Source organism: Anopheles bellator, chromosome 1 (assembly GCF_943735745.2).
Source record: "Anopheles bellator chromosome 1, idAnoBellAS_SP24_06.2, whole genome shotgun sequence".
Classification (NCBI taxonomy): Eukaryota; Metazoa; Arthropoda; class Insecta; order Diptera; family Culicidae; genus Anopheles; species Anopheles bellator.
Window position 1 is genome coordinate 56,489,573 of NC_071285.1, and position 15,648 is coordinate 56,505,220.

The following is a 15,648-nucleotide window of genomic DNA, read 5'->3' on the forward strand; positions in this document are numbered from 1 at the left end:
GCGGTTGCGCGCGCGATAAGTTCGCGTATTTATCACCGGAATTGGTTGAGTGGAACAATCTTCAGTGCTTTTCGGGTTCAGTCGGCAATCGGCAATAGTGCGTCCGTGGCATCGTGTCTCGTCGTTCGTGAGTGCGCAACCCAGCAACCGCAGTACGTTGATTTGAGAAATGGCAGACGCAAAGCTTCCCGCCGTTTTACAGAAACTGTTCAGGTATTTTCAGGCCGGTCGAACCGGTTCCGGTGTTGTTGGTGGGTGCTTGCAAATAATCACTCTTTCTGTCGTTCAATCTGCCCCTGCTCCCTGTGCAGCCACATCGATGCCAATCAGGCCCGTTACATCGAGACGCTGCGTGAAGCGGTCGCCATCAAGTCGGTTTCGGCGTGGGCCGATTCGCGGCCGGAGATCTTCCGTATGGTCGATTGGACGGCCGACCGGATGAAGAAGCTCGGTGCGACGGTCGAGCTGGCGGACGTGGGCAAACAGAAGCTGTCCGATGGTCGCGAGCTGGATCTCCCGAAAGTTATCCTGGGGACGCTGGGCAACGTAAGTGGTTTATCCTCCCTGACCGGCGATCGTTCGCCGAGAGTCGAAAGCCGGGGTGCTGAAAAGTCAATGAACCTTATACTGATCGCGGTGTGCCGGAACGACGGTGTGTGGGACGTGTGTTTAATGTGGTTAATCTCGTCGTATAAATATTTTCTTCGGTGGTGTCATTCAAAAGTGCATCGTCAAGTAAACAGCGCCGCGAACGCGTTTGCTACAAAATGCTTGTGCAGCAAACGTAAGCCTACTACGTTCGTTCTCGGCTTTCAATGAAGGGTGACTAATCAGTTTGCATGCGCGATAATTTATTTGTCGCCATGAAAAGACCCGGCTGCGCGTGGTTTGTTGATTTGTGGCTTATTTTTACTTCATGCTCCGACCACAAATAAAGGGACGGGACTGCTGATAAGAGGATCGGATCTCCCCGTGCTGCTGGGGGCTTACCCTGCTCGGCGCAGCTCGCCAAGTAGGCCGGGGGATGGTCTCGCGTTACTATGTGCGCAACATGATATTAAATGAGCAATCAATAGATCCTCAATGGTCAAGCACTTGATTGATGTGCTGGTGCTTCGCGACGAACGGTTATGAGGTGTTATCATCACCATTATGAGACGGCTTATCACATTCCCTCAGGGCGTTTCCTTCGACCTTCGCCTTCGCCGTCGTATCGTAGTGTGCTATTGATCAATTGCTGTTTTTTCTTTTTTCTTTACAACCGCCATTGACCCGCGTAGGATCCGGCGAAGAAAACGGTGTGTCTGTACGGGCACTTGGATGTGCAACCGGCGCTCCTGGAGGATGGCTGGGCAACGGAACCGTTCGTGCTGACGGAGAAGGATGGCAAACTATACGGACGCGGTTCAAGTGACGATAAGGGGCCGGTGCTCGGGTGGCTGCATGCGATCGAAGGCTACCAAGCGATCGGGGAACCACTGCCGGTCAATCTGAAGTTTGTGTTCGAGGGCATGGAGGAGTCCGGCAGCGAGGGGCTCGACGAGCTGCTGTACGCACGCCAAAAGGACTTCTTGTCCGACGTGGACTATGTGTGCATTTCCGACAACTACTGGCTGGGGACCGATAAGCCGTGCATCACGTACGGTCTGCGAGGTATCTGCTATTTCGACGTTGAGGTCAGCGGTGCTCACAAGGATCTGCACAGCGGTGTGTTCGGAGGAACCGTGTACGAAGCGATGAACGATTTGGTGTACCTACTGGGCACGCTGGCGGATCGCGAAGGGCGCATTCTGATACCGAACATTTACAAAGAGGTGGCCCCGCTGTTGCCGAACGAGCAGGCCATTTATGATGCGATTCACTTCGACGTCCCCAGCTATCGGGTGGAGGTCGGTGCCCGGAAGCTGATGCACCAGGAGGACAAAACCAAGATCCTGATGCACCGCTGGCGGCAGCCCAGCCTGTCCATCCATGGCATCGAAGGCGCGTTCTATGAACCGGGCCAGAAGACGGTCATTCCCAAGAAAGTGATTGGTAAGTTTTCAATCCGCATCGTCCCAAACCAGACGCCCGAGCAGACCGAGCGCTACGTTACGGAGTACTTGACGGCGAAATGGGCCGAACGTGGCTCACCGAACCATTTTGCCGTGCGCATGGCACACGGTGGCAAACCGTGGACGGAAGACCCGAACCATCCGCACTATCAAGCGGCCCGGACGGCCACGAAGCACGTCTATCGCGTCGATCCGGATATGACGCGTGAAGGGGGCTCCATTCCGGTCACGCTGACACTGCAGCAAACGACGGGCAAGAATGTGGTCCTGCTGCCGATGGGTGCTTCCGACGATGGAGCGCACTCGCAGAACGAGAAAATCGATGTCCGCAACTACATCGAAGGGGTAAGTTGAACCTTGATGGTGGGCAGAGGGGTGTATTCTAATTGACAATTATACTCGGCACAGACAAAACTACTCGGAGCCTACTTGTACGAGGTGTCCAAAATTAGCAGCACTCCGTGATGGAATCATGCCAGAAGCCACTGCGTCCACTTCGGTCTATCGATAACACAGCATCACATAATCTAAGGCGGCGGTTGAAAACCCCGCGTATAATCGGAAGCATATTCACAATAAATTAAGCGGAAGACCCTATTTTACTCAACTATATTTATTGCTGTAATAGTCAAGCGTGACTACTGGGACCAGGCGTCACCGTATTTGTTCTTCGCTCCCGCCGTGCTGCTGGGACCGTAAGATTGGTCGTCCGAAGGTCCACTCGCTCTCTGTTCCATCGGTTCGCGGCGAATCGGAGGGCTGTCTTCGAGGATCGCCGGCGCCCGGTACTGTTGCTGGTGGCGCCGTACGTACTCCTCCCGGTTCTGGCGTCGCATTTCTTCGTAGCTTTTGGATGCTTTCGGGGCGGGCGGAAGTTGCAGGTCTTCATCGAGGGTGCTCATTGCTGGAACAAGAGGTAGGAAGAGCGAGATAGGGAGAGAGAAGAGTAGCGAGAGGAACAAGAATTCCCGGTTCTCAACTCACAGTCAATAGTTGGCCGGCCACTATCATCTAGACCCGTGTACTGTGGAACATCTACGTCCATGTTGAGCGATCCGTTGTTGGTGAACGATTCATCAGCGTGGCGTTCCAGGGTGGGCGTGGAAGCGAACGGAGTCAGCATACTCGATGCGCCGAACCCTTGCTCCGGAAGGCTGCGTGAAAAGGGCAGGAACACAGCTTAGGCGAGGCACCAAACAGGAGCCAATTTACACTTACAACTTGTCGGCCATTCCGGATGCTCCGTGCTGACGACGGTGACGCAACATTTCGGCCAATCGCGAATTGGGAAGCTGCATGAGTTTAGCCGCACACTTGCCCTGGTAGCTAAGCTTGCCGATAAAGTACCCGAGCGTAACGCCGACCAGTATCTTCGGTGCCGGCCCGAACCGTGCACTGGGCTGGCGTGGGGTGTGAAAGTTGGATTAGAACCTGGCCCTGGTGCTACGCTCTGGTATCTTACCTTTAGGTAGTTGTTGTTGACCGCATACCATGCCCCTAGGCCCAGCAGCGTGCCAAGTGGGAGCGATCGTTGAAAGAACGATTCCCGATTGCATTCCCGCAGGACGCGCAGTTCATCCGGAGAGAACTGAAAATTCTGCACGAACGAACCGAATTGGTCACAGAAAGCCCCAAAGGAGGCCAGCCCTTCACTTACCATGGCATTCGTTTGTTGTTGCCCATCATATTGCTGCACCTGATCGTTCCGTTGCATGGCCTGGTAGCGACCGGGTTTTTTGTACAGAGACACTTTCTACTCACCGATTGTGAGTGTAAATAATGATGAAATTTGCGCAAAGCCGGCACAACGCAATTTTGTCAGCTGACTTTGACAACGAACTTCATGTGTTGTGTTGGTGCTAGTGAAACATTTCGGCATGGTGAAATATTTCACAGTTTGCCAGCAAATTTGACAACTTCCAGTGTCCGTTGACAAGAGCTGTCATTGCACAGCAGCGGTGGTGGTTGTAAACAAAAACGCGCTCCAAAAACACGCACCACAGCAGCATTTAGCAGCGAGCGACGGTTTTCGGATTTCGGACTGCACCGTAGAACCGGATCTGCGGTCGAGGTAAAGCAACCAGGTAAAGCGCTGAACACACGTCGCACGTTTTCGGCATGGGCATCGACTTCGAGGTGAACGACTACATAAAGACGCTGAAGAAAGATGGGGGCCCGTTTAAGTGTCCGATGTGCGAGAAGAAATACAAATCGGTGATCGGATTGCAGTACCATCTGAACAACTATGATCACGACAATCCATCGCCGACGGTATCGACCGCAGTGTCGACACAGATCAAACAGAAGGGTCGCAAGATGAAGTTGGGCGTAACGCCGAAAAATCAGCTCGCTGCGAGCCCCCCGAAGGAAGGCATCACGTATCTGGAGGCCGAGAAACTGGTGCGGCTCGATTGTAATGGCAAGGTCATCAAAATTCCAGTACACGACGAACTGCAGATTGTGTCGCTCGAAGAGTACGAGAGCAAGTGCAAGCTGTCGTCCGAGTTTGAGGCGTTCGCCGTGGCCCCGCCCGAGGAACCGGAAGTGCAGCTGCCCGAGGGCAAGTTTAAGGAGATCGAAGACTACACGATCTGTGATGCGCCACCGCGCCCGAACGCCTACATACGGTTCATCGAAAAGTCGAGCGAAGAGCTGGACGGTGAAGTGGAGTATGATGTGGACGAGGAGGACACGACCTGGCTGAGCATCATCAACGAACGGCGCGCGGCACAGAACGTCGGGCCGGTGACGGTGGATTCGCTCGAGCTGCTGATGGACCGGTTGGAGAAGGAATCGTTCTTCCAGGCGGCTGCCAACGGGCAAAACGGGGCCGTGGTCGACGACGATGCCGTGTGCTGCATCTGCATGGACGGCGAGTGCCAAAACACGAACGTGATTCTGTTCTGCGACATGTGTAACCTGGCCGTCCACCAGGATTGCTACGGTGTGCCGTACATCCCCGAGGGTCAATGGCTGTGTCGCCGTTGTTTGCAGAGTCCAAGCCGGCCGGTGAACTGTGTGTTATGTCCGAACACGGGCGGAGCGTTCAAACAAACCGACAAGGGTGATTGGGCACACGTCGTATGCGCGCTGTGGATTCCAGAAGTGCGCTTTGCCAACACTGTGTTCCTGGAGCCGATCGATTCGATCGAAACGATCCCGATGGCCCGGTGGCGCTTGACGTGCTATATCTGCAAGCAAAAAGGGCGTGGGGCTTGCATTCAGTGTAACAAAAGCTACTGCTACGCTGCGTTCCACGTGACGTGTGCGCAGCAGGCCGGGCTTTGCATGCGCATGGATACCGTCAAAGGTACTGACAGCAATCCGGTCGTGGTACAAAAGACGGCCTACTGCGACTCGCATACTCCACTGAACGCACTGCAAACGTCACCGGATGCGGCTTCCCAGCTATCTGATGCACGCGAGGTGACGCGCGAGAAGATGAAAAAAGCCCGGAAACTGCTCGCCCTGAAACGTACCAGTGCGCCGGTCATTCTGATTCCGACCATTCCGCAAAATCGCATCGAAGAGATCTCGTCGCTTGTGAACATCCCAAAGAAGCAGCAGTTCATCCAGCGTCTCATAGCCTACTGGACGCTCAAGCGACAATATCGAAACGGAGTGCCGCTGCTTCGGCGGCTCCAGTCACAGGGTCAGGCACAAGGCACGATGCCGGGCTGTCGCGATCGGACCGACGGATCGCCCGATGCACGCGAGCTGTACCAGCAGCTCAAGTACTGGCAGTGCCTGCGGCAAGATCTCGAGCGCGCTCGCCTATTGTGTGAGTTGGTGCGCAAACGGGAAAAGATCAAACTGATCCTAATCAAAACCACGGAACAGTGCGTAATGGCGCAACTCAATCCGATCGAGAGTGTGCTGCATCGTATTCTGGATCAGCTGGAGGTCAAGGATGACAAGGAAATCTTCCGCGAACCGGTCGACATCGACGAGGTGCCGGACTATATGGACATTGTGAAACACCCGATGGATCTGGGGACGATGCGGCAAAAGCTCAAGCGGGGCATGTACGTGCGCATCGAAGACCTGGAGCAGGATTTCGGCCTGATGATACGGAACTGTCTCGCGTACAACAACAAAGATACGATGTTTTACCGGGCTGGCGTGCGGATGCGTGACGCGGGTGCAATTGTGTTTCGCACCGTGCGCAAGGAACTGGAGCGTTCGGGAATGTTTCAGAAGGCCGCACCGGTGGCGGTGTCAGCTCCTACGGCGGTTTCGGTTACACCCGCCGCTTCGTCCGGTACTCTCCATAGTAGAGGTTCAACATCCGGCGAGGACAGCATTGCATTGGACATCGAAAGTGAGCTGACGAAAATAACGGGCCAATCGGCGAGTGCCGACCACATCGGCAAGCTGCAAACACTGCTGACGAAAGCGAACGGCATCCGGCACGCACTGACCCGATCGAAGCGTATCAAGCAGATACGCAATGAAATTGCACGCGTCAAACGTGCGCTCAGCAAGGAACCGGAACGGGCACTGGTATGACTCACCGTCGAATGGGTGGCCCGAGAACCAAATAGTCTAACATGACGTTTTATTTCAGCTGACCGAGCGCGTATCGAACGATCTAGTGGCTCCGGCCGGTGGGCCACCATCTACGCTGTCGGCTCACTCGGCTTCGTTTGCCGGAGGCTCTTTATCGCCGAAAAAGTTGGGCCATCCGTTCCATGCCGAACCATCGACGAGTGGCGCGTCCATCGGTGATGCGAGAGTCGCTGTTGGAGTGAAACACGCCACTCCCGACACGAGTCCGCTGAAGGTGCTCAACAGCAGTCCCTCCCCGTCGGGCGTTAATCGAAGGTAGAAACACACCAGGCAGCCTCTTTCGATCCAGATCCACGAGGTTTTAATTCGGGATTTCTATTCCAACAGGACGGCCGTTTTGTTTACACGCAAAGCACAGGCTGCTCTGAAGAAGCCAGAGCTGCTATCACGTGGTGAAGCCGCTATCGGTGGAGCGAACTCCACAACGGTGGCGCACGCCACTCCGCACGCCATGTCGACAACGGAATTGCTGCAAAAGTCAGCGAAAAAGATTAACCGCGGCAAGCGCATCGGCAAGAGTGGCAAGGGTATCGAGTCGTTCCTAGAGTCGGCCACCTCGTCCGCGCTCGACGGAAAGGGTCTCCGCAAATCGCTCGAAGCCATCCCGGACAGCTTCCGGGTGTACCGTGGGCAGCAGGATCGCGAGATCAGCGACTCCGAAAGCAATCTCAGCCTCACCGGAAGCACCTGCAGCAGTTGCAGTGGGTTCAGTGGTAGTGGCACCGAGTCCGAGTTTGGGTATGTGACTATCGACCGGATCGGTCAACGGGATCTCTTTCAATAATGTGCTCTTTCTTAGCTCCAGCATGGATGAAGATCAATCGTTCTGCGACACGGAGATGTCGTCCGGGACTGGCGAACACGAGGACGCGGTCGAGCAGTTCCCGGAAAAGCCGGCCCTCGAGCCGCTGAAGCTCGTGTGGGCCAAGTGCCGTGGTTACCCATGGTATCCGGCCCTCATCATCGATCCATGCATTCCGAAAGGGTTCGTGCACAATGGCGTCCCACTGCCGGCCCCTCCCGCCGACGTGCTGGCCCTGCGTAGTAACTACGACGAGCCCGTCTTCCTGGTGCTGTTTTTCGATGTGAAGCGCACCTGGCAGTGGTTGCCCGTGGGCAAACTGGAACTGCTCGGGGTCGACAAGGAGCTGGACCAGAGCAAGCTGATCGAGTCGCGCAAAGCCACCGAACGGAAGGCGGTCAACAAGGCGTACCAGGAGGCGCTCCACTATCACAGCCAAGTGTCGAGTGCCGATGGACCGGCGGGAAAGTTATGACTTTACAGTGTGCCGGGATCGGTGGCTCACCGGAAGCGGCCAGCGGGGAGGCTCGACCAAGACGAGGCTGACAACGATGACGATGACGACAATGACGAGAACGAGGACGAGGGCCAGGAAGACGACGATGAAGAGGACCAGGAGGACGACAACGCGGAAGCCGACGGCTCATGTTAGGCGTGTGTGCGTGCGGTATTCTTTAAGCGCACTCGGCTGGCTACGGCGCCTGCCGAGAGTATTCATCTTAGTATCCTTACCGATAAGTGTTGAGAGAGAATCTTTGTTAATATCGAATGGACCCGCCATGTGCTGGTGCGGAAGAGCAACGTATCCGGTGGTTATCTTTTGTTTCCCTTTGCCCGTTTCGCTGACCTTAGCGATGTGGTGTGTGTTTAGAGTTGTTAGAATGTTGTAAAAAGGGCGATCGACGTTTAGATTTCACCTTTTCCTTTGTTCAATCGTATATACTGTTATGTGACCCTGGGCAGCGTTCCGTCTGGACTAATGTTCTCTAGACGCGTAAAACGGGAGCAGTACAGGAACTAGAACAACTAGAATGCCGAACAAAGCTCTCCTCCTTCGCGCTCCGTTAATCGAATGCGCATCCACTAAAGCTTCACGCTGTTAGCGCGATCATATTAGTAGTATCTATTTATATGAAACGATGGAATTTTGGCTGATGATTACGTGCGAAACGAAGCTAACGATCGCCGTGACCGTGGTATGTGTTTTTAATTTTAAAAGACAAAACAATTGGAAAAGAACTTTTGTATATACGCTACTAATAAAGATTCGAGTTAAAAGAACGAAAAGGAAAAAAACGGAAGGGATGAATCGTTCAATCAGTTGTGTTCAGTTGTCTCAGTCACTCAGTCTCAATTGTCTAGCGTTGATCAGTCTCAATTGTCTGGCGTTGATCAGTCTCAGTCGGCATCGGTCTTTCGTTGTGCGCGCGGTTTCGGTCCGTAGTTCGTGTGGCGTCGCTAGCTTGGATGTGAATGGTTATATATTATATATTATTATATATTATTATTAAAACCGGCAGAGAAATCGATCGAATCGATTCGCTTCAATCGGTTTAATCGGTGCAGCCACGATGGGATAAATTGTGTTTTCTATCGTTTTCGTTTGTAACAGAAGTGACAGAGTGCAGTGATCTAAGTGTGGTTCCAGCCGAGATTCCTGCGCAAAATCCCACCCGGTGGTAAGTCTGACCAATTGATACGATACCTGTCCTTTGTTCAATGAAACACAATGCCACACAAGCAAACCGGTTGGAATCGGTTCAGCTGTTCGCTTTTTAACACAAGCCTACTTTTATTCCGTTTCGTCGTTGTCATTCTACCTTTCTCGGGCCGTTTGGCCGTAGAACACTGGGTTTTTGTTCGATCTCGTCTCTCGATCTCGAGTAACCTTATTATTCGTTTGTTTCGCCTCGCAAAAAACTGTCCATCGTAAGCCACAATCCTTTCTTATCGATAACTAGTGTGGTCCCTTGTACGCGCGCACACACTCGCACACACTAGCTACAAGCTACACTATACACATAAATCAGACTAACAGTGTACGCTTTCCCTGCCTACTTTAACGTTTCTATATATATTTACATTTACACAGTTTTATTGACCCTACCGAATGGGCGCCTTTGGGCGGCTTCTTCGTGTTCGTCGCGCGTTCGTTTGTCGGGATGAATCCGTGGATGGTCCGCGCTTGTGTGTGGCACCGAAATCAAACAATGTATCACAACAACGATCGACCGATTTGTAGGCTCTCAGGGCGCGGGACGTGGGCGAAGGGGGGGATTTCAAAGGGGGGAATCAGTCTGTCACTTGTAGTACGTGGACTGCACTGGCCGACCGCTCGAGGTGTAGGTGCTCATTGGTATGCTGCTTTGCGATTTGGTCGTACCACTGGCCGCCTGGCCGATGCCACCGGTCACCGATCCGAGCCCGGCCCCGAGCGTGCTGCCTCCGCCGCCGTACAGCTGCTCAGCGCCGGTCGGTGCGTAATCCACGTCGTAGTAGATACCGGACTGCGGAGAAGAAAACAACGGGTGGTAAACGTGTGTGGCCATCGATCACTGACCGATCCTAAGACTAACCGTAACGCTCGCATTGCTACGACTTTTAGGCCGCGGTACGTTGAAGTTACGACCCAGCAGATCGGCCCGATCCTCCTCTTCGCTCGAGCTGGAGTTTTCCAACGTCCGCATACCGTTGCGATGCAAGCCGAGCGTTCTGAAACGAGCAAAGGAAGGAAGTGCTACAGTGGCCGGCGGCCGTGAAGGAGTGGACGTCCGTTCGTACCTTGGCAAAGGGACTGGTGGCAGGGTACCGGTGTGCATCGGCAGAGTCCCGTGCAGCGAGAGCGTGTTCATGCTGCCGATGGTCTGCAGGTTCGGGTAGCCAAACATGGCCGACGATGGTCGTCCGCCGCCGCCGACGGGTTCAGCCTGCAACGGGAGCGGGGAGTGGAATCGGTCATCGGTTAGGAGAGGCGCCTGCGTGCGCTCGGGGCGTGTGTCCCTTACTTCGTAGCTTACCGCGTAATGATTCGCTTGAGCCATTACGTCCGCAATCTGCGCCCACCGCATGCGGTCCTCGAGCGTCACCTGGTACGGGGCCTGGCCCATGACGGGCGTTTTGACCTGCCCGTTGCCGAGGTACCCAAACACCGGGCTGCCCATGGCGTTCTTGTGCTCCCGTTGCCACTTGCGGCTGCCAGAGAAAACGAGAAAATTAAGGAACGGATCTCCGCGAATGGGAAAGAACCGGTGTGCGTTACCTCCACATGACCAGACAGATGAGCGTGAGGACGATGATGACGACGGCGGCCACCGAAGCGCCGACGGCCACGCCGAGCACCTCCCCGTCGATCTCGCACTGCGTGCCGTAGTAGCTGCCGAGACACTTGCACACCTGCCGATTGTTGGCATTATCGTAGCTGCAGGTGCCCCGGTTGTTGCAGTACGACTCCGGGCAGGTCAGGCACTCGCGCCCAGCCCGCTGCGGCTGATCGGCCCACGGGTCCCGGAAGCCATAGTTGCACTCGCACCGGAACGTACCGAACAGGTTGGTGCAGTGCGCTTCCTCGTCGCAGTCATTCAGCTCGTCCGAAGTGCACTCGTCCACGTCCTGCACACTCGAGACGGCCCCGGTGGGTGCCTCGACGTACAGGGCCGAGTTGCCGATGTTATTATTCCGTCGGTGGATCACACCCAGCAGATGGCGCTGGATGTCGGACCGGAGTGCTGGCCGCAGCGTTTCGGCGTTCTCGTCCAGATTGATGGTGTAGTTGACGTACACTACGCCGCCGCCGGGTGACGATGCCGCCGCCGACGACGGATTGATCGTGTAGATACCGTTGACGCGTGCCTCGAGGAACTCGTCCGAGAACGGAGTCATCGACATGGCGGAGTCCATCTGCAATGCGAAGAACAAGAAGAGCGATTATAGAGAGTCCTGCCGGTCTGCCCGACTCGAGTCGGCCCTCTTACCGCCCGAATGGCCTCGTAGCTGAGTTGCTGGTGCTTTTCGTTGCCCCGGTCAGCCAACGATGGATCCCAGTGGATGCGCCGCTCGTAGATCTTGTCCACGCGCATCGACAGCATCAGTGAGACGATCCGGCGGCACGGGTCGCGGTGCTTCCGGCGAGCGTACCCCGGCCGGCAGTGGCAGCTTGACACTCCGTTCTCCGTTCGGCAGCGTTCGTTCTGCGCTTGGTCGCAGGTTGAATCATCACCGACGATGCACGTATCGATGCGGACCGGTGGCAACCCACCGGGAGGATACTTTGGCCGGCTTTGGCCGTGTACGAGCCCGGCGGAACCTCGATGTACGGGAGGACCTCCGGCACTGCCACCACCACCGCCAGTCGCATGAACCGGCGACTCTGTTTCGGGCACTGCATATCCCGTCCCGATGATGCCCGGCTGCAGCGGTGGTACCTTCGTTGGTTTGGGCCGCACGTCCGTTGGCCGCACGACGCCACCGGCCGTCGGTTGAACGGTTGGCGTTGGCCGGAGCGTCTTTTTGTCCGTCCCGAACAGATCGATGTAGGATCGTTTACCGTCGATCGACACGAACCCATCGGTACCGGACGCGGACAGGATGATGCTGGCATCGCCAGCCGGCTGCAGCTCACCCGGACGGGGTCGCTGGTTGTAGTACGGGTTGATCTTGATCGTTTGCTGTGAGCCGGCGCCTCCCGAGCCACCCGGGCCTTGGATGGCGGACAGGGTCACGTCGAAGATTTCGCCGTAGCTTGGGCGGACATTGGACCCGGTGGCGCCACCTAGCGCCGGAGCGGTGTAAATTTCGGGCCGCTTGTTGCTGTTGAACGGGGGCAAGTGTTGGGTGCGTATGACGTTACTGGAACCGGACGCACCGCCACCGCTTCCACCCGGTTTGAAGTCGGGATCGTCCAGCACGAGACCGGGTCGGGGTTGGAAGCGATAGTCCGGGGTTGTCGGTTTGCTCGTAGCCGCGGTCGCCGCATCCTGGGTGCTCGTTGGGACGATGGATGTGGTGGTCGTCTCCGAAGTCGTTCGTGTGCTCGTGATCGTTGTCGTGTCGGGAGTGCCCAGTGTCGGAGTTGAAGTGATCTCGTATCGATCCCGATCGCTCGATGGATCGATCGTAGTGCTCGATGTCGTGGTGGTGGTGGTCGTCAGCGTGGTCGTTGTTGTCGGCGATGGCTCTAGGGTTCCGCTCGAAGGCAGGTACTCGATCGAGTTGATCTCGTAAACGCTTGGCACCACTTCCGGATCGTGCGCTCCCGGAGGCGGCATCACGCTGGCGGCGCTCGTGGCCGATTCGATCGTGTACTGGACCTCCGTGGCCGGCTCTTCCGCCGGTGCCAGGGTTGCAGCCGATTCGGTCGCCGCGGTTACGTCTTCGTCCGCCTCAGTCGTCGGACCAGGCGCCAATTCGTAGGGCGGATCTTCGATCACCTTCTCGGTGACGTTATCGATCGCGTTGCCCGGATCGTTACCAGACGTGGGGATGGTGAGTGGTGGCGCTTGCGGTGGTGGCGGAGGAACCGCCTGACCCGGCAGGCTTTGCGGTTCGCCCACATCCGGTCGATAATCGACGTTGGTTGGGTACGGTTTGTACGGTGGGATTGGTCGCCGAATGGGTGAGATCGGTGGCCGGGGCTTGGGCCGCTGCCAAGGGGGCCGGTTCTGGGACACAAAGCCGGGCCGGTACGGGTGCTGCATCGAGGGTACGATCTGTTCGGGGATGGGAACACCGGTCAAGAACGGGCGCACGAGCGGATGATCTGGTCGGGGTCCCTGGCCTTGGCCAGCTTGGGGATGCCCTGGACCCGGCGGTGGTTGCTCGTGGGGCTGTAGCAGCGGTCTCTGGGAGGTCGGGGGTGTCAGTTCCCCGTCGTACTCGTTCGGTAGGGGTTGGGCCTCGGAAATACGTGGCGGACCACGGTTGTTGATGCGCGTGGCCGAATGGCGTCGCGTGGGCTGCGGATTGGCCTGCACGTTCACGTTCCCGTTGAGCAGCTTTACGATCCCGGTGATGATGTCCTGGATGTCCGGGTTCGAGTTCTGCCGACCGCCAGGTGCCGGTACCGTCGTCGTTGCAGCCGCCGCTTGTAACCGGGCCTGCTGGGAGGCTAATACGGCCCGCTGGACCGCCGAAATGTTCATCGCCAGCTCCTTCGTCCGCTGGTAAGACTCGTCGAGCAGATCTTTCCCGCTACGGCCCGACGACGGTGCCTGTCTCCCTGCCGGACCGGTTGCCTCGTGTTGCACGCTGTTGGTGTCCACCACCGTCAGGAGTAGGTCCTTTCCGCGCGACGTAAACTCGTTCATAATGGCGGATCGTTTCGATTTGAGTGCCGCTGGCTGCTGGTCGGAAGGCGGGCTTTCCGAGAGACAAATGCAGATCGGTGGCGCAAGTAGGACTACCAGCAGCAGCAGCAGGAGTCCGCTGATGTGCAGCGATCGCCCGAGCCTGTCCGAACGCATGGCCACTGATTTGCGGAGTTCGGTGCGTTAGAAACTAGATAGCAAATGATAAACGATCGCTCGCTCGTTTATGTTTCGAGTTGGAGTTCGAGTTTTCTTCTCGCGCCACTCAGCGGATTGGCCGCTCGTTTCTTCTACTACTTCTTCTTCCGCTCTACTTTCGATACAGTTTTCGTTTGGTCGATGGAAAGTGCAAGATGCTCAGTCGGCTTGGCGCACCCGAATCGATCCGGCGAAGAGGACGATCGACGGCGACGCTCATCTTTTCCCTTGCCGAACCGCTGCTACCATCGGATCAGCCACACCGAATCTGTAATTAGAGAATTGACTGAAAGTTAGATCCGGGCGGTTTTTTAACAGTTTTCAGGAACGGTTAGCAAAAGCACATGAACCGACCACACTGAAAAGGCTTCGAGGTTAGGTTAGACGTATCCCAAATTTCAACGATGATTTTTGAGGGCCAATTCCTTCATTTGGGCACCGTTGTCCTGTTGTGTTTTTCTACGATAAAACCGAGGCACCGTAGCTCATGGGCAGCAGCTTTGGACGGTTTTGCACAAGAAATTCAATTCAAATTCGATGAACCTTCTACAGACCATAAATACATTCGTGTTATGTCAATTATCCTTACGGTAACCATAGCAATAAGTGGGCCATGCTGGTTCAATAAACGTCTTGCGCAGAGCCAAGGCCTGCTCTACTCAGCCGCATCGTGAAAACGAGCTAAATAATTAGACAAACAGGTTGTGGCTGATAAAATCACAGGGACTTGGTGGGGGGGCCACCGAAAACGCACACATCACACGCATCTAATACCCCCGGCGTGGTTGAGCTAGAAAGATCGTATCGCGGACTTGATCGCGGACGATCACCAGCACACCAGTTACCAAGCCGTCTGTCTCGTTTTTTATATTGCTCCACTATCTCGCTCTCGCTCCGTTCTTCGTGGTATCTCCCGTGGTTCCTTTCCGGGAAAATGGGCTGACCTTAAAACTGCGCTGGTTACGGTGGTACTACAGCACACGCGATCGCTGCGATGATAACTGCGACCACAAACGCAACCTGTTCCCGTCGCGGATGCCACGCATCATGCCGGCTTAAAGCTGATCTACAAAACCCAATTCGCAGTCGGTCTCTGGGCTGGGCGGTGCGTGGCTCGTGCTTTTCCATCTTCCTTGTTGGCCCATCCCCCGGGATCTTTCGTTGAGCAGCCCTTTCCCGAGCCCGAGCACTTCGAACCCAACGGACGGGGCGATCGATAACTGTGGCGCCTACCGTGAAATAGTTCAAATAACCGTTCCACGAAGTGATGTGGCCGCCACGTCTTCGAGGGATTGTGCCTACCGCACGCGCCGGGCCTTGTTACGATTTAGACGTCTCCTGGTGGGCGCTCTCTTTATTAAGTCGCCCACCTCCAGTCGCCAGTCAGGACCCGGAAGTGTCGATCGAATTTGGTGCGCTCAAGTTTCACTTTTGCCCGCTCGGGTCGCTGCCGGAGTGCGGCGCATTTCCGGTGGTACTTCCCTCACTCTTACTTTCAAACTTGGAACAACATCCATCGATCGATTCCAGTCGGGCAGTAGCAGATCGTAGCGAGTGTTAATAATTGAATTGCTGCCAACTTCAGCTCCGTTTCGCTAATATTTGGATTGGTTACACAACACCTTCCCAGTTCCCGGTGTTCGGTGTTCGGGGGTTTAGTGCAAGGGAACTTCGGGTGTGATCATCACGTTTCTTAATCATTAAACCATCGCGCTCGGCTATG

General features: G+C 55.8%; 4 protein-coding genes across 4 annotated transcripts; 2 read left to right on the forward strand and 2 right to left on the reverse strand.

The window, feature by feature from the left end:
• The first annotated feature begins 80 nt into the window (after positions 1 to 80).
• On the forward strand, positions 81 to 2,651 carry LOC131206319 (cytosolic non-specific dipeptidase). Its single transcript, XM_058198838.1, has 4 exons — positions 81 to 213; positions 312 to 546; positions 1,281 to 2,399; positions 2,463 to 2,651. Exons 1-4 carry the CDS (start codon positions 170 to 172, stop codon positions 2,517 to 2,519), a joined length of 1,455 nt encoding a protein of 484 aa, XP_058054821.1. The 5' UTR covers positions 81 to 169; the 3' UTR covers positions 2,520 to 2,651.
• Position 2,652: 1 nt separating this feature from the next.
• On the reverse strand, positions 2,653 to 3,842 carry LOC131206320 (OCIA domain-containing protein 1). Its single transcript, XM_058198839.1, has 5 exons — positions 3,712 to 3,842; positions 3,517 to 3,651; positions 3,273 to 3,454; positions 3,039 to 3,208; positions 2,653 to 2,958 (listed from the first exon to the last, which is right to left on the reverse strand). Exons 1-5 carry the CDS (start codon positions 3,766 to 3,768, stop codon positions 2,693 to 2,695), a joined length of 810 nt encoding a protein of 269 aa, XP_058054822.1. The 5' UTR covers positions 3,769 to 3,842; the 3' UTR covers positions 2,653 to 2,692.
• A 330-nt stretch (positions 3,843 to 4,172) lies between these two features.
• On the forward strand, positions 4,173 to 7,900 carry LOC131205241 (bromodomain-containing protein homolog). The gene is made up of 4 exons (XM_058197256.1): positions 4,173 to 6,557; positions 6,622 to 6,878; positions 6,951 to 7,361; positions 7,429 to 7,900. The coding sequence occupies exons 1-4, from the start codon at positions 4,173 to 4,175 to the stop codon at positions 7,898 to 7,900; spliced, it is 3,525 nt and encodes a 1,174-aa protein (XP_058053239.1).
• Positions 7,901 to 9,725: 1,825 nt separating this feature from the next.
• LOC131216716 (mucin-5AC) lies at positions 9,726 to 13,748 on the reverse strand. The gene is made up of 7 exons (XM_058211273.1): positions 13,226 to 13,748; positions 11,397 to 13,180; positions 10,685 to 11,322; positions 10,431 to 10,617; positions 10,207 to 10,352; positions 10,002 to 10,137; positions 9,726 to 9,932 (listed from the first exon to the last, which is right to left on the reverse strand). The coding sequence occupies exons 1-7, from the start codon at positions 13,725 to 13,727 to the stop codon at positions 9,726 to 9,728; spliced, it is 3,600 nt and encodes a 1,199-aa protein (XP_058067256.1). The 5' UTR covers positions 13,728 to 13,748.
• Positions 13,749 to 15,648: the final 1,900 nt, after the last annotated feature.